Source organism: Elephas maximus, chromosome 9 (genome assembly GCF_024166365.1).
Source record: "Elephas maximus indicus isolate mEleMax1 chromosome 9, mEleMax1 primary haplotype, whole genome shotgun sequence".
Lineage (NCBI taxonomy): Eukaryota > Metazoa > Chordata > Mammalia > Proboscidea > Elephantidae > Elephas > Elephas maximus.
In genome coordinates, this window is record NC_064827.1 from 2,672,886 (window position 1) to 2,692,744 (window position 19,859).

The 19,859-nt window shown below is 61.5% G+C and overlaps 2 protein-coding genes across 3 annotated transcripts; one reads left to right on the forward strand and one right to left on the reverse strand.

Annotated features, from left to right (window-relative positions):
• Positions 1–7,034: 7,034 nt before the first annotated feature.
• LOC126083130 (proline-rich protein 2-like) lies at positions 7,035–8,227 on the forward strand. Its single transcript, XM_049896521.1, has 3 exons — positions 7,035–7,297; positions 7,707–7,929; positions 8,021–8,227. Exons 1-3 carry the CDS (start codon positions 7,035–7,037, stop codon positions 8,225–8,227), a joined length of 693 nt encoding a protein of 230 aa, XP_049752478.1.
• A 2,882-nt stretch (positions 8,228–11,109) lies between these two features.
• On the reverse strand, positions 11,110–18,963 carry LHX3 (LIM homeobox 3). Of its 2 annotated transcripts, none has more exons than XM_049896313.1 (6): positions 18,876–18,963; positions 14,755–14,926; positions 13,933–14,135; positions 13,141–13,292; positions 12,791–12,962; positions 11,110–11,528 (listed from the first exon to the last, which is right to left on the reverse strand). In XM_049896313.1, exons 1-6 carry the CDS (start codon positions 18,961–18,963, stop codon positions 11,110–11,112), a joined length of 1,206 nt encoding a protein of 401 aa, XP_049752270.1. The 2 variants fall into 2 exon arrangements, with proteins under 2 accessions (XP_049752270.1, XP_049752268.1); XM_049896311.1 differs by lacking the exon at positions 18,876–18,963 and adding an exon at positions 16,829–16,922.
• Between the last annotated feature and the right edge of the window lie 896 nt (positions 18,964–19,859).

A 19,859-nucleotide genomic window follows, 5' to 3' on the forward strand; every position in this document is an offset into this window, starting at 1 on the left:
TCAAATTCCACCTGGGGCTTTCAGGACCCCTGGGTCCAGGCTTCAGGCATCAGTGGGGTCTGGGGTGGGGTCCGGGCCCTGTCGTTTGTCTCTAATGCGGCCAGTGTTGAGGCTGAAAACACAAAACATGGTAAAGACCCTTGTGGAAACCCAGGAGCCCCTGAGCTAGCTGTGAGAGCCTCCTAAAGTGGACCAGAGACATAGGGCAGGGCAGGGAGACAACAGGGAGCCCAGAGGGTGACCACAGGTTCCCCAAACTTCTCAGAAGCCCCATCACAGACAGGGAGGATTCTAGGCTGGATGTAGGGAGTGGTCTTGGAAGGGCAACCCAGACAGGGAACATTCTAGACAGGAAGAGGAAGTTGTCCACACGGGGGACTCTCCCCACCATCCTGGCACTGTTCTCTCTGGCCGGGGAGAAACCCTGGGGAGGGCAGGCAGCGAGCCCTTCCTAGCAGGTCCTGGGAGAGCATCTCTGGATTCTAGGAGGATATGTGGGGGGCAGTGAGCCCACCCAGTGGCATCCCCATCAGCCTACCCAGCTGCCTGCTTCTTGCCCAGGTTGGACTTAGCCAAGCCCACCAGACTGGAAACCCCCAGGAAGGCGGCAGAAATGGCGGGGAGGCCTACCCAGCTGGCCAGACCTCCTGGAGCCCCCACCCCCCGCCACAAAACACCTCTGGGGGGTCATCTGATGGCCTGGGATTGTCCGCCCTGTGACACTGCCAGTGGAGCAGCCACAGAGCAGTCCCTATGGAACACACCAGTCTGTGCAAAGTGCAGGCTCCCGCGCACACACACACAGGAAGGCTGGTGTGACACCGAACAACAGGATTGGTAGAGGGAGGCCGTGCATGTGTTTTCCAGGCTTTCCTCAGGGGGCGCCTATTACTCTTGGCTGCTGTTAGCTGCCGTCGAGTGGATTCCCACTCATGAGACCCACGTGTGCAGGGAAGAACTGCTCCGTAGGGAGTCCAAGGCTGGGACCTTCTGGAAAAGATCATCAGGTCTGTCTTCTGAGACACCCAGGGACTCCTGTATTATTTTTGTAATTAGGAAAAAATAAACAATACGCCTTAATTTATAAATGCTGACTGTGGCCTCCAGCCTCTGTTGTAAATGCAGGTGGTGGGGCCAACAAGCAGACCCTGGGAGGTGGGACAAGAGGGGAGGGCCGGGGAGGCTGAGGCAGGAAGACCTGGTGCCCTCGTTGGTGCAGCCCCACCCAGTCATCCGCCCGACTTTCAAACACTCCTGGGATCCAGGCCCCGTGTCCCCTCCTTCCCCATCCCTTCCCCACTGGTGACATCACCCTCTGGGGTATGGCTGTGTCCTGCTGCCAAGGTCCCACTGCCCGCCGCCCGCATAGCTCACTCCTGACAGCCCGGCCGCCACCTGGCCCAGCACCCCTCCAGATCTCCAGGACGGAGAATTCCCGGTGGGCGGGAGATGGGCTGGCCGGAAGCTCCCCAGCCCTCGATCAATCTCCACCCGCTACCCAGATCCGTCCCCACCCCCACCGCTCCATTTTAACTAATAGTCCACTTAGTTTAACGAGCCGACTTTGCATAAGAGGAACTTGCTAATTAAACTTTAAACCTTGTCATTCCAAGGATTAGCGGGGGCTCTGCCCCAAGCATTTGTCAGGGAGACGGGCAGCCCCTCCCCTGGGGAAACTCCGAGCTGCTGGCCTGGCCCGCCCTGCTTTGACCTCTGCTCCCACCAGGGGTCTTGGATGCAAACCACAGAGGGCCCGCCTGACGTAAGCCCCAAAGGGTCTGCTGGAAGGCCTGGGAGACCTGCGGCCCCCAAGGAAGACCCGTGGGACCAGCCTGGCCACTTGGGCCGCTGCCCTGAGAAAGTGGCAAGGGGTTCTCTCGCCACACCCCAAGCCCTGGGTACCTGGGCCAGGATGTCTGGCCCCTTTCCAGGGACCCACTGTCCCAGCCTGGGAGGTTTGCGCAAGGGAGGGCTGTGTGAGGTACCCGGCAGGGCCCTCTCAGGGAAGGCCTTCCGTGGGCTCTGCACCCGGGCTCCCCCAGCCCTGAGCAGCTGGTGGTCCGCAGCCTCCCCCAGTGCCCCGCCCCGCCTCCCGCCCCACCTCCCGTCCCACATTGTTCCCCAAGCAAAGGATGAAACCGGGGGGGGGGGGGGGGGCACTTGTGAAGAGGGTGTGTGTCACCTCTGGAACATCACAAGTCCCGACCTCTGATCTTTCTGGAGGTCAGACAAGGCTGGTGGTCAGGGGCCAGCCTGGGGACAATGGCCAGGGGCCTCTGTAGAGTTTTGATGGGGGACAGGACAGAGACACTTTACAAATGACTGTCGGCCCAGGGCAGCAGATCCTGGGGACTGGACATGCTGTCCCTGTGTCCCTGGGGGCCCCGCCCACCAGGGCCCCCCAGCCCCAGCCTTCTTGGCTGATAAGTCCACAGCCAGCCTAATCCCCCACCCTCATCCCCTTCCTGGGAGATGTGCTGGGGGGCAGGAGTTGTTAACAGCCAATCGGGTCACTGCAGGCCTCCATCAGTGAGTGGGGGGCCCTCTGCCCGGCAGGTCAGGACTGGAGGCCGGGCACGGACAGAAGCCTGCAGAGGCTCCTGTCAGCAGGAGGCATGGCCTCTGGAGCTGGGTGGGACGTCGGCTTGGACACCTGGGGGGGGGGCGGTCAGGTGGTCAGCTCCAAGCCTGCAGACGGGGTACTAGGGCCCCTCGCCCACACCACTGAGTTAATCTTGTGATTCTCTCCTTGCCCCTGAGGCCCTCACTCTTGTGGGAGGGTTTTGTCCTCCTCCCCACTTTGGAAAATCCAGGTGAAGTTCGTATGCATAACATTAACCACTTAACAGCGACCAGCCGGGGTAGGGGGCACGAGGACGTCCACAGTGCTATGCAGCAACCACCACAGGCGATTTTAGAACGTTTTCACCAGCCCGGCAGGAACCCAGGGGCACCCCTTCCCCTCCCCTCCCCTCCCCTCCCCCAGCCCCTCGCAGCCACTGAGGATTTGGCTGCTCCAGACGTTTGACATAAACGGGGTCGTACAATGTGTGTCCTTGTGCGTCCGGCTTCCTTCACGTGACGTGATGTTTTCAGGGTCCATCCATGCCACAGCGTGCATCAGGACTTCGTTTCCTTTCACGGCTGAGTGTCACCCCTTCCCTGTGTGGACGGACCCCATCGTGCCTGTCCGTCATCTGCTGATGGACATTTGGGTTGTTTCCATTTTCTGGCTACCGCGAATGGTGCTGCAGTGAACACGCGTGTACAAGATTTTGTGAAAACATATGCTTTCCATTCTCTTGGGTACTGTCATGGATTGAATTGTCCCCCAAAACCTGTGTTGTGAATCCTAACCCCTGTACCTGTGGTTATAATCCCACCTGGGAATGGCTTTCTTTGTTATGTTAATAAGACAGGATTAGTGTAGGTGTGTCTTGAGTCAATCTCTTTTGATACACAAAAGGTATTAAACAAGCAAGCAAGCAAACAGAGATGGGGGGAGATGCCAAGCCACACGAAGACTGCCCAGGAGCAGAAGCTCAGAGTCAAGGACCTTCCTCCAGAGCCGACAGAGAGAGAAAGCCTTCCCCTAGAGCTGGCGCCCTGAACTAGGACTTCTAGCCTCCTGAAGTGTGAGATGTCTAGTGCACCTTCATTGCCATTGGTTCCCGATGGTATGCTAGCTCCTGAAATGGTTGGACGGCCACCCTTTTTGGTACAGTGACTCCGTGTGTTCCTTCCATCTTCTTTTGATGCTTCCTTCGTTGTTTAATATTTTCCCCGTAGAATCCTTCATTATTGCAACTTGAGGCATGTATTTTTTCTTCAGTGTTTTCAGTTTGAGAAATGCTGAGCGTGTTTCTACCCTTTTGGTTTTCTAACTCCAGGTCTTTGCACATTTCGTTATAATACTTTGTCTTCTCAAACCGTCCTCTGAATGTTCTGTTCAGCTCTTTGACTTTATTTTTTCTTCAGTTTGCTTTAGCTACTTGACGCTCAAGAGCAAGTTTCAGAGTCTCTTCTGACGTCCATTTTGGTCTTTCTTTCCTGTCTTTTTAATGACCTCTTGCTTTCTTCACGTATGATCACCTTGATGTCATTCCACAACTTGTCTGGTCTTTGGTCATTAGTGTTCTATTCTTGAGATGGCCTCTAAATTCAGATGGGATATACTTACGGTCATACTTTAGCTCTTTAAAGTATTAAAAAGCAAAGATGTCACCTTGAAGACTAAGGTGCTCCTGACCCAAGCCACGGTATTTCCAATCGCATCATATGCATGTGAAAGCTGGACAATGAATAAGGAAGATCACAGAAGAATTGACACCTTAGAATTATGGTGTTGGCAAAGAATATTGAATATACCATGGACTGCCAAAAGAACGAACAAGACTGTCTTGGAAGAAGTACAGCCAGAATGCTGCTTAGAAGCAAGGATTGTGAGACTATGTCTCACATACTTTGGACATGTTGTCAGGAGGGATCAGTCCTTGGAGACGGACATCATGCTTGGTAAAGGAGAGGGTCAGCGGAAAAGAGCAAGACCACAAGGAGAGGGACTGACACAGTGGCTGCAACCGTGGGCTCAAGCATAGCAAGGATTGTGAGTGTGGCACAGGACCAGTGTTTCCTTCTGTTGTACCTGAGGCCACTATGAGCTGGAACCAACTCGACGGCACCTAACAGCAACAAACTGTGAGAGAATAAATTTCTGATTGTTAAAGCTACCTGTTTGTGGTATTTCTGTTATAGAAGCACCAGATAACTAAGAAAGGTACATACCTAGACATGAAATTGCTGGCTTATAAACCCTGGTGGCATAAAAAAAAAAAGTGGTTAAAAACTCAGCCACCGCTCTTTGGAAACCCTGTGAGGCAGTTCTCCTCTAGCCTGTAGTGCTGCTATAAGTCTGAATCGACTCGATAGCATGTAACAACAACATGGTAATTCTGGAGTCTCTTGGTGTTGGGAACAAGTAAACATGAAGATATTAACAGAAAGGTTAGAGGTTCAAATCCTCAGAACAAAGGCCTGGTGATCGACGTCTGAAAAACCAACCACTGGAAATCCTACAGAGTTCTGCTCTCAGACACATGGGCTCACCGAGACTTGGAATCCACTCGATGGCAACCGGTCACGGTAATTCTATGCTGAACTTTCGAGGTCCCGCCAAACTGTCTTCCACAGCAGTTGCGCTATTTCCCACTCCCGTAGCAGTGGACCAGGATTCCAAGTTCTCCACATCCTAGCTATCCTAGTGGGGTGCAGTGCTGCCTCCTGGGGTTCTGATTTGCATCTCCTTGTGGCTAATGTCATGAGCATCTTTTCATGTATGTGCTGGCCAAGACTGGTCCCCTTTACAGATGAGGTTAGCAGGGGTGTTGGGTGACTACCTTGCCCTGTGGCTGGCAAATGACAGAGTGGGCCCTGTCTGACCCACCACATTGTCCCCCCATGTCTGCAAAGCACTGCATCAACTCTTGACCCTGGCTTTGACCACTGACCCTCTCGGCAAACCTGTGAAGGAGGGCATGCTTGCTGCTCCTTGGGCTCAGAGAGGTTGAGTGGCCAGGCCAGGGTCACGTGGCTGCAGCGACTGGTTAGCCAGGATAGGAAGGCACTCAGGATCATCTGCTCCCCAAGCCTTGCCTAGTTCGGTTCCATCCCTGAGACACAAGTGGGACTCAGCGGGGAGCCCAGTCCCACCCTGGGCTCCCCAGCTGCTAGCTCAGCCCCAGCTTTGCAGATGCTGAACTTGGACCACCCTGCTGGTCACATCGGCAACCTCATCAGACGGTTCCCTGGGATGAGTCTGGGGTTCTGAGAGCTGTGTGTGCTGGGGGCCTGTGGCCGCCCCCGGGGGTGCCCTCCCAGCCCGACACACACACACACAGTCATGCTCACAGCCCCGTCCTGGGTTCCTGGGTCTGCAGAATCCAGAGTTTTCTCCCAGGCTTGGCCTTGGGCTCTGTCAGTCCTGTGCCCCTCAGCCCAAATGTGACAGCTGCGTTTTAGTCTCATGCGGGCTCCTGAGTGCCAAGAGGAATATTTTTATGGTAAAAAATGGCCCGACGTTGTATCAGCCCTGGGGGGTGGGCTCATCACCTGCAGGTCGCCTGGCAGACTGATGAAGATGCTGCGTATGAAGTCGCTGCTCCCCCATTAATTAGGGGGGAGGGGGCGCGGGCCTCCACCTCAGCCTTGCCCACCGCCAAAAGCTTGTCAACATTTTTCCACGAAGAATGAAAATGTAAATAACTTTAAGATTATTCAATGTCACCAAGGTATGGAAAAAGGTCGCAATGCTGGCTGTCATTTATCTCGTTGTGGATTTAAAGAGCTTTTTTCTATTAAATTTCTTAAAATTAATGTTTTATGTTGCTCAGAGTAATTTGAACAATTATAGGCTTAAAGAATTGATCATTACAGCTCCCAGGACTTAGGGCCCCAGACGGATTCCTGTGAAAACCCACTGATTTATGGTGTCGCTCCTCAACTCAACCAAGCAAGCCTGGAATGGGGACCCTCCCCTCTAGGAGCCCCTCCCCCAGCCCCTCTTGCCCTTGAGGGGGTGGGGGCGGCCCCAAGAGAAACCTGGCCATCTGGGAGCAGATCTGCGGAGGGAGGCAGGAGGACACCAAAGGAGGGCAGGGAGCATGTCCCCTAGTCTGGGGAGAGGGGGTGGGCTCCCGAAAGTCCCCAGGAGTCCCCTGATATGGGAAAGTCCTTTGGGCTAAAAGAAGCCCCCTGGATGAATTTAATGTTTAAAAGGAAAGAAGCCCTTTTATGTATTGGTCGAAACTGTTATTTTTATAATTCAGATGTTTCCTTTTGGTGATTTGGTAGGATCACTAGATTCAAAAGGCAACAAGCCCAAGTGAGTGAGCACGGCATCCCTCCCCCGTCCCTGCCAGGGTGTCCCCTACTAGGGCCTCCAGGGACTTTCCTGCTCGGCCAATACGCAGTGGGGGCCGGGGGTCCTGGGCAGGGAGCCGTGACTCCCTCTTCACACCCGAGCCCCACCCCCCGAAATGAGCTGGAAGAGAAAGGGAAAACACCCGCTAGAGCGGCCCGGGGCGGAGCTGCCTCCGCGCCCCCCCTCTCGCCCTCAGCGCCCACCGGCTCGCAGCGCTCTGCCCCGCTGGGTTCCAGCCCGGCTCCCCGCGCCCCCTCGCCAGGATGAGCCACCGGAGGGTCCATTCGCCAGGCCCCTCCGCGGGCTGGGGCAATGGGCCCTCCCCGCCGCGCCCCGGGCCCTGCCCCTCGCGACCCCCGCGGGCGGCCCTGAGCTTGGGTCGCTTCTGTCCCCACACCCCACCAGGTCCACTCACCCCCCGCCGCCCCTTCCCGTCCTCTCGCCCCCCCCACCCAGCTGAGACCCCCCGGCGAGGGCAGAGGCTGCGAGCAAGACCCCCCCACGCCCGGCTCCACCCGGAGACAGGGCGCCGGGAACCCTCATTCCGGGCTCCTTGAAGGCTTGCTCCACCACCCCCAGCACACACACACACACACACACACGCACGTACACACACGCACACTCCGGCACACACAGGCACACACACTCAGACACACGCGCGCGCACAAATACGCACACACGGACACGCAGACACACGCGCGCACACGCACACACACGTGTGCACACACGCACGCACTCCCTGCCCGGCGAACTCGGTTCAATTGAATCCTCTCCGTGTGACCCCGAGGACGTGGTGCCCCGCCATCGTGGGCGGCGGCCTCCCCTCCCCGCAGCCCCAGGCCCGCAGACCGAGGTTCCTCTCCGCCCGAGGTCGCCCAGGCCCCACCGGCAGCGGTAACCAAGAGGTTCCCGGGCGACTGGGGTCTGGGGCGTCGGCCCAGCTGGGGGTGCAGGCGCGCCCTGGACCTGCGGTCTGGGTTCCAGTCGCCGAGCTGAACGTGGGCCCCGAGGTGGCCTGGGAGCCTCTATTTCTGCCTGGCCCTTTACAGGTGGGGAAACTGAGGCCAGCGCGGTGACGCAAACGAGCCGCTCTCGGGGCAGGGTGGGTCCACACTGCGGGGCCCCCGCCGGCCAGGCGGGCCTGAGCTTCGGCCGCTTCCCTCCCCACACCCCACCAGGTCCATTCACCTCCCCCGCCGGGGCGGGATTTCGGCTGCCGGGGGCGCCCCCCGCAGCCCCTTCCTGGTCCTCTCGCCCCCACCCCCGCCCCCAGCTCCAGGATTATCGATGCGCCGCCAGCTGGAGTGAGCGAGCCCGCCCTGGCTGCAAACGTGCGGAGGGTCCCTAGGGGACGCTTAGCACTTTATTAACCTGTCAGCGCCTAAAAGGTCCCGGGTGGCCTGGGGGAGGGGCTGGGGGTCCGGGGCTTGTGGGCGGTGGGAGGGCGCGGCCTGAGGATTTATGGTCCGCCCTCCCCGCGCCCAGTGGAAGGCAGCTCCTGCCCCTCGGCGGCCGCTCCCCTTTCAGAATCCCGCTTCCGACCCCGGTTCGGACCTGCCTCCTCCTCCCCCTCCCAGACCCCGCCCCACTTGCTACCCTGTGGCTCCTTCACCCTCTGAAACACACCCCCCCAGCCCAACCCAGCGCGTCCTAGGACACCTGCGCTTTCCACCTCTTCGTCTTTGCCCACAGAGCCTCTGTCCCTAACGCGCCATGGGTACCATCAGGTCCAATCCCTACCCGCTTCCAGGCTCACCTCCAGCAAAGTCTCTCCTCTGGTCCCTCTGTTCCTCCACACCCCCTGAAGAGCCCCCTGCGGGATTCAGAATTACCAGGGCTGGGTCTGCAGCGCCCTTACTCAGCACCCACCCCCGCCTTGAAATTAGTGCGGGGGAGGGGGCTTGGGACCGGTGAAACTGGGCGTTGGGGCCCTTTCTCCCACCCTGTATCTTCTCCCAAGGCCGTCCTGGTGATCTGCCCCCTGCCAGGCAGCCTCCTTTAGACAGCAAAGATCTGGGGCTGTCAGCCAACCCCGGGGGCCTGGGCCTCAGAGGGGTGAGTTTGTCCCCTATGGGGGGGCAGACTGAAGCCCGCAGTCTGCCTGGCTGAGGACACCAGGACGCCCTTCTCCTCCCCACCCTCTGGATGTGGTGGGCCTGTTCTCCACCTGCCAGCCCTTCAGGGTCCCAGCTGTGGCCGGTCGCTGGCCTCTGTGGAGCAGGTACTGCAGGGGGCCGGGGCTGCGGCTGTGCTGGCATCTCCCCTCCCCAGGAGCTATCACCACTGTCTCCACTCACCAGAGGAGACATGGGGCTCAGCGAGGTCTACTGACGTGCCCAGGATCACACAGCAAGTGAGCAGACTGGCTGGGATTGGAATAAACTCAGAGAGAGCCCCATGGTCTCTGCCATGAGTCCTCTGACCAGCTGGCTGCAGCCATCCCCTCGGGGCTGCTGCCAGGTCACCACCAGCTGTGTCAGGGCCTTCCTCTGTCACCCTCCCTGGGTCAGCTGGGTAGGCTTTCCTGCTACCCTTCCAGGCTGCCTGGGCACCCCAGCCCCCGCCTCTCCCTGGGAAGAGTATGGAGCCCCACCCCATCCCATTATGGGTGGGCAGTCTGTTCCCCCGCCTCCCCTTCCAAAAGTTTGGCCAAGATCCAGGGGCAGGAAGAGCAAAAACCCACAGCAGCCCCCCTCCACCAGCCGAGGAACCAGCAGCTCCTCCAGCCTTCAAAGAGTCGCCTGGCCTCACTGGGCCTGCGTCCACCACCTGTGTCCCCTGCCTGTGTCCCTAGCCAGTGTCCCCTGCCTGTGTCCCTAGCCTGTGTCCCCTGCCTGTGTCCCCAGCCTGTGTCCCTAGCCTGTGTCCCCCGTGTCCCCCGTCCCCCGCCTGTGTCCCCCCACCTGTGTCCCTCACCTGCATCCCCCTCATGTGTTCCCTGCCTGCATGCCCCACCTGTGTCCCTGGTCTCACTAAAGACACTGACCTCCCATCAACTGCAACAGACAAATTTATTGAAGTCTTGGAAGGAGTTGCTCATTGGAGAATAAATAAAATCACTGGACACTCACAGACCAACAGGTAGCTGGAGATTCGAGCATGACTTCAACTTACACACAGCCAGCTCTGTGTGGGGGCACGGGCTGTGGCATCCCCCAGAAACACCCAACAGCATCTGATGCAGAGGCAGGGCACTCCGAGGAGGGGCTGGCCGCCCCCGTTGCCGTCCCCAGTGGGAAGCTTGCCAAGCCGCATGGCAGAGCGGGCTGGAGGGAGGGCAGGCTGTTTGGCAACGGACATCAGTGGGGGTGGGGGGGAAGCTTCGCCTGGGAGGCTGAGGGTGGCTGCGACTTGGGGGAGGGGTGACAACTTAATCGAAGGCCGGGAGGGGGAGGGGCTTTTAAAAAGAATTGATGGAGAAGAAGGGGCCCTAGAATTCTGCCTCCTCCACCGGGTAGTGACCTCAAGGACAGAAAGAGCTAGAGCCACCTGCTCTGAGGGGAGAGGCGCAGAGAGGCCCCTGAGGGAGGGGCAGGTGGCAGGGAGGCCCCCAGAGAGAAGGAAGTGAAGGGGTCCTGGGCCAGGATCTTGTCAATAGCCTCGGTCATTTCTGGCCGCCACTGGGCAGGCTGGCTTGTTAGGGCCGCGAAGGCCACGGTGTACCCGTCTGCACCCCAAGGCCACCTCTGCCTGGACACACCAGGCTTGTATCTGATCTAGAAGGGGGGGCTCTACAGAACTCAGAGACATATCGAGTCTGGGACATGAAAGGACGTTCGTGATTTCTTTTTTTTTTTAATTTCAGAAATTAAAGCGTTTTCCAGCCCTAGGGCTGAGCTGCTCTGGGCTGGGGGAGGCGGGAGGACGGCCTGGCTGTGAGCGTCGACATTTTACGTCTGGGAACAGCAGAGAGCACTCAGTTAATTGGTCGATAAAGGGAGAAATCTGCTTACAAAACAAGGCGAGTATCGCCAGCTTGCTGGACAGCCACCAGGGGGGCCACCCAAGTCCAAGGAGGAGCCTGCCGTGGCTGCGGGCCAGGAGTGGGGCAGCTCCGCTTACAGAGCCCATGACATCCTCCCTTAGCCGCCTGAGGGCCACGCCTGTGGTCCAGGCTTCAGGAGTGGAGCTGAGCGTGTAGCCGGTGCCAGGGGCCCTCAGCTTGGTGCCCGGAGGAGCTGAAGCCTTGGTCAGAACTGAGCATGGTCCACCTCGTCCAGCCAGGAAGCAGGGCTAGCAGGGAAGTCAGGGTAGCCCCCGCTGCTCCCTGTGGACAAGTCGGAGCTGGGTCCATTCCCCGCCAGCACCCTTATGGGTGGGGGCCCTCCTGGGGCCCCCGTGGACACAAGGCCCAAGCCAGCATCTGGGTACACCAAGCTGGAGAGCAGGGGCTGCGGGCCAGGCAGGCTCTGCAGGGTGGCCGGAGACGGAGGAACGCCGAAGGGGCTGCCAGGACGCAGCTCACGGTATGGCTCTGGGCCTGCCAGGCCTCCGTGCTCCATGGCGAAGGTGCCAGGTGCCCCTGAGGGCCGGCCCAGGGCAGAGGTGGGCTCCCCCAGGCTGCCGTAGAGGCCATTAGTGGGGCCCATTTCCGCCATGGACGGCTCGTCTGCAACAGAACCAGAGGCTCCTCAGTGCCCGCCCTGCTCCTCCCCCTGTGTTCCTCAGTCCTGCAGGTGACCTGCTCCACTTCATGCAGCAAGTCACTCACCACAAGTCTCTTCACTCTAGAGCTCAGCGCTGCCATCTGCCCTGCTCCCTCCACACCTCCTGCACCCTACCTACAGTATAAACAGGAATCAGGGGCAGGAATAACCCAGCCTGGGCCCAGAGCCTCTGAACCTACCTGTGGTGCCAGGGGGATCCCCAAAGGCAGCCCAGGATGGGGATGGCACAGTTACCACCACCACCATTTTGCAGATGAGTAAGTCGAGGCCCTGAGAGGCAGAGTGAGTAGGCTAAGGCCACAAATACCCTGCAGATGGGCACGAAGGTGTGGGTGGGTCTCCCACGTGTGGGAGAATGAAATAGGCAGGTCCCACAGAGAAGGGTGGAATCTCCTGAGGGCTCCTTCCCCCCAACCCCAACCAGGACTTTTTGTCACCTCAAAATAAGCTACCAGTTCTCCTAAAACTCATTGCTACAGCTGAGAACAAGGGAGCAGACCTGGTTCCTCCCCACCCCCCCCCCCCCCCCGCCGTGAGAGGATCTGGCAGGTGTCCGTCTTAGAAGAGCACAGCCACAGGGCTTCTGCACCCAGCAAGGTACAGCAGTGACCCTAGTGGCCAACCCCCTGGCTAAGTTTCAAAGACAGGGCCAGTGGGGACCAGGGTCTATACACGAGGTTTCTCTGAAAGTAAAGCTCAAGGGTCCAATAAGTAGGAAATTCTGATTTCCAGGCTCCCTATAGAGGGTCAGTGAAAAAGAGGAAGACCCTCAGTGAGACGGATTGACACAGTGGCTGCAACGATGGGCTTAAGCAGAACGATTGTGAGGACAGCGCAGGACTGAGCAGTGTTTCTTTCTGTTGTACCTAGAGTTGCTATGAGTCGGAACCCACTCAATGGTACCTAACAGCAACAACTGTAGCCCATTGGAGCCCTGGTGGTACACTGGTTAAGTGTTTGGCTGCTAACCAAAAGGTCGGCAGTTCGAATCCACCAGCCGGTCCTTGGAAACCCTGTGGGGCAGTGTTACTCTGTCCTGCAGGGTCCTTATGAGTTGGGATCTGCTCCGCTGGGCAACAGGTTTGGTTTGGTTTTGTAGCCCATCGACGTTCTTCCCCAGAACCCCGGAAGTGGGCCCAGCTCCGACCAGCAGGTGGGTAACAGTCGGCAAGGCAAGCTTGGGGGGGGGGCCGCAGTCACCTACCAGTGAAGGAGACCTCTGCGTCGCTGTCCTGCCCCTCCTCCTGGACGCTGTCCTTGTCCGACTTGGAGCTCCCGCGGGAGCGCTTCAAGTTGCGGAAATACTGCCCCCAGCGCTGCCGGCCAGCGTCCTTCTTCAGCCTCTTTTCCTTGGCCCTGCGGTTCTGGAACCAAACCTGGGCAGGGGGTTGAGGATGGGGTGAGCAGCAGCCAGAGGCTCTCGACCCCCCGGGGTTTTCCTTTCTCTGTAAGATCCAGTGGGAGAGAGGGCCGTCTGAGGGCCAGCGCAGGGTGAGCCCCGGGAGCCCGGTCAGCCTGAGGGCCCAGCCAGGAGGACAGGGCCGCGGGGCTGACCTGCACGACGCGCATGTCCAGGCCGGTCTCGGACGAGAGCTGCTCGCGCACGTGGCGCGCCGGTTTGGGCGAGTTGTTGTAGGCGCTCTTCAGCGTCTCCAGCTGCTTGGCCGTGATGGTCGTGCGCGGCCGCTTGGCTGTGGCCTCCGCCTCTGCGCCGCGGGGCAAACGGGTGAGGTGGGCTGGCCGCCCGCCCCCACCCGGGCGCAGACGTCGGGCCCACGATGCACCCACCCCGAGGTCTGGTTATGGGGGCCCCGGCCTGAGGCCGACCGGCCGGGCCGTGGGGCGGAGGAACGGCCGAGCTCTGCGGTCTGACGGAGAAACGTGCCGCCCGGCCCGGGTGAGGGCGAGTTGGCGGAGGAGAGCGGGCTTCGCGGCTGCAAAGATCGCGGCACCGCCCCCTCCACCTCTGCCTGCGGCAGCGCTCTCTCCGCCCTCTCCCCTACGGGTTCCCTTTGTTCTGAGGGCGTGGGTAGGGTCGGGTCTCCAGAGTCAAGGTAAAATTTAGGGGCGATTCCAGGTACTTCCGACCAACCTCCCTGCGCGCTCAATGAGGTGGGCGCTAAGACCTAAGCTCCCGCCTTGCTGGAGCCGGTGGGTCTGGTAATTCTCTCAGGCTTCCGGGCCTCCGGGCCTGTGGGACAAGGCACCCCACTGCCCCGGACCGGAGGGAAGGCGCCTAAAGCGCATCGCCCTTGTCTCTGAGCCGCCTGTGTCCCCAGCCTTAGCCCAGTTAGCAGAGGAAGGGTTGAAGACAGGTGACCAGCCCGGGCTGTGCTCCCCACTGACCCCGTTGCTTGGCTGTCTCGTAGTCCGCCTTGCACACGAGCCGGCTGTCCTCCATGAGGTAGAACTCGTCGCCCGTGGCCAGCTGCCGCTTGCACACGACGCAGGCGAAGCAGTGCAGGTGGTAGACGAAATCCTGGGCGCGGCGCACCACCTGCGTCGGCGGGATGCCCAGCTGGCATGCGGCGCACTTGGTCCCGAAGCGCCTGCGGAAGGAGGCACAGGCGGCGGCGGCTCAGGGCGCTGGTTCGCCTGGAGCGGGTCTAAAGCAGCGAGCGCTGCGGCTGAGCAGGGCGGCTGGGAAGGAAGGCCCCGGCTCTGCCGCTGCTTGTCTGCCCGCAGCCCCACCAAGCCGCACTCGGACCACCGAGAAGGGACCTCGACCTTTCCCGTAGCACACCCCCTCAGTGCTGGATTCAGAGTGAGGGTACCCCGACAGGTGGGTGGTCTCTTAGACCGAGGGACCTAAGCCCCAAGGGCACGTGGAGCTAGACCCTCTCCATTAAGGACAAAAACAAGGCCAGCATTGTGAGGCAGTAAGTCCCAGATTTCTACAAATGTCGGTGCCTTTTTTAAAGACTGCTGCAATGGTTTACAAAATACATTAAATTATTTTTCTCTTTTCAAATAATATTTGCTGACATCTCAGCCTCAGCCAGCCAAGAGAGGCCCCATTCTGAGCTTGGCCCCTAGCCGGCCTGGGGCAGCCAGAGAGGCCAGGAATTGTCCTGGAAGCAAAGGTGTCCAGAGGCCTCCGGACTAGTTGCTGCTGGCCACCCCAGGTGGACCCTCCCATGACCCAGCCTCCATCCAGCAGCCGCTCACTTGAAGAAGTCTTCCTTACAGTAGACGCTCTCGCCTCGGCTGAAGCAGCGCTCAGCCAGCGGCGTGTGGCAGTCGCTGCACTTGAGGCACTTGCTGTGCCAGTGACGGTCCAGGGCCTTGAGGATGAAGCGGTCTAGGATGTGCTGGTCACAGCCGGCACACAGCGGGATCTCTGAGGGCACAGGACCGCGGTAGTCACCGTATGGTCACTGAAAGGACCAGGGCCGGCCTTCACCTCCCCTCCCCTCCCAGGACCCAGCGCTGCCCTAAAGCCACTACCCAGCAGGCTTGAGTGGCTCTCTGCTCTCGGCCGCCCGCATCCAACGCCCGGCACGCAGCTAAAGGGAGCAGCAGGCACACCACCAAGGCTGCTCCATCAGGCCGCCCGCCAACTACAAAACATCCCCAGGAGTTGAGTCCCAGTGAAAACCTGCCCCAGGGGGCTGTGCTCTTGGAAGCCTGGCTGGAAAACCGGTCCTTAGGGTCACCTACTGGACAGGCATATGCGGGCATGGGACACCTGTACCCCCCCCCACTTTGCACAGTTAAGCATCATGGCCACTGGTAAGAGACTCCTGCAAGTGTGAGGGCCCAGAAATCGCCCACCCCCCCATCTTCCTGTGCCCACGAGACATTTTCAAGTGTGGTGGAGTGGAAATCATTCCGTCCTCAGCCCAGGTGTGGGGGCCATGCACGCAGTAGGCAGCTTGCCCTGTGGCGCAGTCGTAGATACTCTAACACCCGGTTCTTGGAGGCTCTGCTCCCCCAGGGACTGCAGGGCAGAAACCAGACTGGGAGTGCTCAGGGTGGCCTGCAGGAGCCACGGTCTGCGAGGGGCTTTGTGGGGTGCTCCTGAGACAAGAATGCAGTTAAGAGGGACAGCCGAACAGGAGTTAGGCCCGACACAAATACTGCACCCCCTAGCCTGACCCACAGCACCAGGGGCCTCCCACGGGCCCGAGAGAACCCCGCTTGATTCTCCTCCCGCCGAGGCGCAAAGTTGAGAATGACGCCGTCCCGCGTCGGGCAAAACCAGGCCCAGGTGCGGAAAATGCGGATCCGCCCGCGCGCTCGGGTCCCATCACCGGCGGCGATCTCAGGCCGGCAGGCGCTCGCGAAACCCAAGTTCAGCACCGAGGCACGGACAGCGCCCGGGCTGCGCAGCCTCCAGGCTCGCGGGCGGCAAAGCCCGCCCGCCTCGCCACTGGCCGCGCGCTCCAGCCCCGCGCAGCCCGCGAAGCCCCGGCGACCCCGGCCTTACGTTGCATGGTGATTCCAACCCCGCGGGGTCTCGGACCCCAGCTCTCGCGGGTCCTGCAGCCGGCGCAACCTCCACGCCTGCTCTGGGCCAGCTCTCAACACCGCGATCGGCGCACGCCTTCCCTCCCTCCCTATCCCTCCGCCCTCCCACCCATCTTCCAGCCCCTGCGGCCAACCCCTCCCAGGAACCCTCAGAAAATAAATATATAAGTAGGTGACGGATGCGGCCCCACAACCTGGGCGAATTGCCCTTTTCCGCCCAATCGGTCCACCCCCCAACCAGGCGCCTCCGGCTCCATTCTGCCGGAAACCCGCCGAGAACGGTCAGTTCTCAGACGGCCAAAGGGCTGGGAGAGCGGCGGGTACTACTGGGAAGTTGGGGGTCCAGGCGAACAGAGCAGGCGGTGCGGTTCGGCCTGAATTAGGGGTGATTGACAGACTAGGCCCAGCCACCGGGCCCCTGCATGTTTCCCCTGCCGTGAAAGTGGGGAGCTCCTCTTGGGGATCCTCCTGACCCGTGGTCACGGGGCCGAACTGTCGTCCCCTGCAGCCCTCGGTCCTGGGGCCTTGGATTGTAGACGGTCACCCGACTGGTCCTGGTCCCAGGAGGGTTTGCTGCCTAGGAGCCACAACTGTGTAGACACAGACTCAAGGCTGGGGCGCTGGGCCAGGCTGCACCTGGGTCCTTGCACCCACGCCCACTCAGGTCCCCTGGCTCCCGAGGGCCTCCACGACCAGCCCGGGAAGAAACGACGACCTTCTGGTATCCCCGAGGTCCGTCCTCCCCACTCCAGTCGCTCGACCCGGCGCCTACCTCGGCGCAGGTCCTCCCTTCGAGCCAGCAGCGCCAGCAGCAGGTCGCCGCCCGCCGACTCCCGGGCCGGGCCCAGCTCCCCGCGTGCCTCCATAGCCCCGGCCGCCGGCCGCTCACCGGCCCGCACTTTCCGAGGGCCTTGCTGGCCCAGGCGGCGTCCAAGCGACTCCGGCGCTGCTTGGGCGCTGCTTGGGCGGCCGCCACTGGGCCCCGAAGCTCCGGGCGCTCGGAGGGCGGGGCGCGCGGGGGCGGGGCGGGGGCGGGGCCGGGGGGGGTAGCAGAGGCGCGTCGCTGGGGCAGCTGACAGCTTTGCTCGCCCTTGCACCGAGCCCCGCGTGCTCAGATGCCGGCCGGAGAGCCAGGTCCGAAGGCGGGGACCGGCAGGGAGGATCCCAGCCGGGGCTGACCGCTCGCTGTCTGTGGGCGCTCACCCGGTCCCCGAGGCTTCCTGCATGGCGCTGGCGCGGGCGGGGGCCAGGCTTGTGCGCACGCAAGAGATGGGGGCGCTCAGGGTCCCGGGAAGAGGGTCAGGGAGGGAGCCGGGTCTCCTGCCGCGGAGCCTTGCGCCTTAGAAGCCGGAGCTTCAAGGTTTGGTGAGAGCGTCTGGTCCGGGCCCTAGCGCCACCCGAGAGGAGAGGGTAAGTGTGGTGCTCAGGCCTCACCGCGAAGCCGGAACTCCGGCCTCCTGGCTCCAACAGGAGTCTGAGCCATCCCTGAAATGCTGGCTGCCGGCATGGCCGCAGGGAAGGAGGGTAAGTCTCCGGAGGGGAAGAGGCCAGTGTCCTTGGCCTAGACACGCAGCCAAGACTCCAGGTCAGGAGGGGCACAGCAGAGAAGTCCTGGGATCCACTCTCCATTCCCCCCACACTCCCCCAGCACCCAGGCTCTCACAACTGAGCACCCAGAGCTGGCCCTATTCAGCGCTGATGATCCTGGCCTGGTTTTCCCACATCTGCCCCAATCTGCACAGGCAGGTTCCCGACCCAGCCATCCTTGCACGCAGAGAGACGACTCCACTCCTGGCTGCTGCCCTGCCACGCGGCACACACCTGCCTCCAACAGAGCACCATGGGCTCCTCCCCACAAGGGGCCTGGAGAGGGCAGGGAGCCCCTGGCATAGGCCAGGAGCCCCCAGGAAGTGTTGGGGACCGGAAGGCCAATTCTATCCTCCAAGTCCTCCATCTGAGGGTCTGATGGCAAGTCCTGTCTTGGCCCTGCCTCCTGCTTCTGGCCCAGGGGCTCCCGGTCTGTGCCTTCACAGTTGGAGACCAAGGACCCCCAAGATGGAAGGAGGGGGCAGAAAACACAGTGCCCTCTCCCAGCAGACCCTGTGTCTCAATGTTCAGCAGCCTGCAGAAGTTGTGTTGCACCCCAGAAGTGACAGGTCCAGGGCTCAGTGGGTGCCATCCGCAGGGTGTTAGTCGTTGATTATCAGCGGCTTTGGAGGCATGTCCCTGCTGGCAAGGGCTGGGGCACTGGTCTGAGGCAGCAGCCTCACTCGCTCATCATCTGGCCTGGTGCTCCAACAATGCCTTCAGTATTTCCCAACGTCCACCGCAATCCAATGGCCCCTGGGGAGGGTGGTTCAGGCGGGAGGCCAGCAGGGCCCTCAGCTCCTGCTGCTGCTCAGGTTGGGGAGGCCCAGGTCTCTGTGCGCAGGATCCGAGGGGTGTCAGGCCCCTGCGGGAACTTGGCGGCCCTACTCTCTCTCCCCCCAGCAGTGCCCCTGCAGCCCCTCACTTCCATCACATTCTGTATCCAAGGCGGAGGCTCCAAGCACCTCTTACTACGGCCCCACGCCAAGGCTCCAGGCTCTCCACCGCCGACTAGGGGGCCTCTGTGCCCTGCCAAACAGCTGCGCTTCCCCTGGACTCTGTGCCTTCTCAGGCATCCCACCAGCAGTCTCTCTGAACTCTCCCCTCTGCCTTCCTCCCCAGCCCTTGCCTATCTGTCGCTGCCGCCCTTGCCCTTGCTCCCCCTTGAGCCCTCCTGCCCAGGCTGGGCACCGGCGCAGCTAAGTGGAGGGTGGAGCGGCGAAATCTCTTACCCCGCGCCCGGCCGAATGTGCAGACCTTGGCGGCCGCGGGGGCCCCGGGCCTCTCTCGGTCGCGCTCGAGCTCCGCTTCCAGCAGCATCACGGCCGGCGGGGCTGGGTCCAAGTGCGCAGGTTGCACTCTCTCCCTCCGACTCCTCGTCCCGCGGAGGGCTCGGAGCTCCCAGGCCCAGGCGCGTCCGACCCGCCGGCGTCTCTGTCTGGCTCCTAAACTCCTGGGAGCGCGCTGTCCGCGGTGCTGAAGGAGGTGCCGCGCCCGCCACGCCCGCCCACTGGACCCCCGGCCCCGCCCCCTCCCCGACCCCTGCCCCTTTTCCCAGCAACGCCCTGTCCTCCCTTCGCAGCCCCCACCCTCTGGCCCCTGCACACTCGCCTCTCCCGGTCCCGCCTTCTCCCCTGCCTTTACCCCCTACCCTCGACCCCCGCCCTCCTCCCCGGCCCCGCCCCTCCCCCTCAGCCCCACCCTCTTGCCCCGCACTCCCCCCGCCGCCTCCCCGACCCCACTCCCCTCTCCCTGCCCCGCCCCGTCTCCTGCCACCCAGGCCGCCTCCCCGACCTGACGAGCCGGGGCTGCAGCGTGGGCGCCTCCCTCCCACGCTGGGTCCCGGCAGCCTCCCCCGCCTGCCCAGGGCGCCCAGCCCATTCGCCCAGAGCCCGAAGCCGCCCAGAGGCGTCACGTCTTCGCAGCAAGCGGGCCGAGCAGCGGGCTCTGAGGCTGGGATCCACCTGCTGCTGCGGCCTCCAACTTTCCGCACTCTCCTGCCCACCCGCACGCCCAGTCGCCCGCTGATCTGCTCAGGTCTCGCCGCCGGCACCCAGCCAGCACCTGCCGACCGCTCTGCCCCTTGGAGCTGGAGGGCAACTGAGGAGGAAGGCTCAGGTCAGACCACCCCAGCCTGCCTCCCTGCCCACTGCCAGGCTCCAGCCACCGAGGGCTCAGCACCTCCAGAGGTACAGCTCAGCAGAGCAGCTCCCGGG

Coding starts and splice junctions, on each gene's coding strand:
- LHX3 (XM_049896311.1), bottom strand. CDS start 16,922: ATGGAGGCACGCGGGGAGCTGGGCCCGGCCCGGGAGTCGGCGGGCGGC. Junction 14,927..16,828: donor AAGGGAGGACCTGCGCCGAG/GTAGGCGCCGGG, acceptor CTGTGCCCTCAG/AGATCCCGCTGTGTGCCGGC. Junction 13,293..13,932: donor CGAGACAGCCAAGCAACGGG/GTCAGTGGGGAG, acceptor CCCGCGGCGCAG/AGGCGGAGGCCACAGCCAAG.
- LOC126083130 (XM_049896521.1), top strand. CDS start 7,035: ATGAGCTGGAAGAGAAAGGGAAAACACCCGCTAGAGCGGCCCGGGGCG. Junction 7,298..7,706: donor GCGGGCGGCCCTGAGCTTGG/GTCGCTTCTGTC, acceptor TGTGACCCCGAG/GACGTGGTGCCCCGCCATCG. Junction 7,930..8,020: donor AGCTGAACGTGGGCCCCGAG/GTGGCCTGGGAG, acceptor CTCTCGGGGCAG/GGTGGGTCCACACTGCGGGG.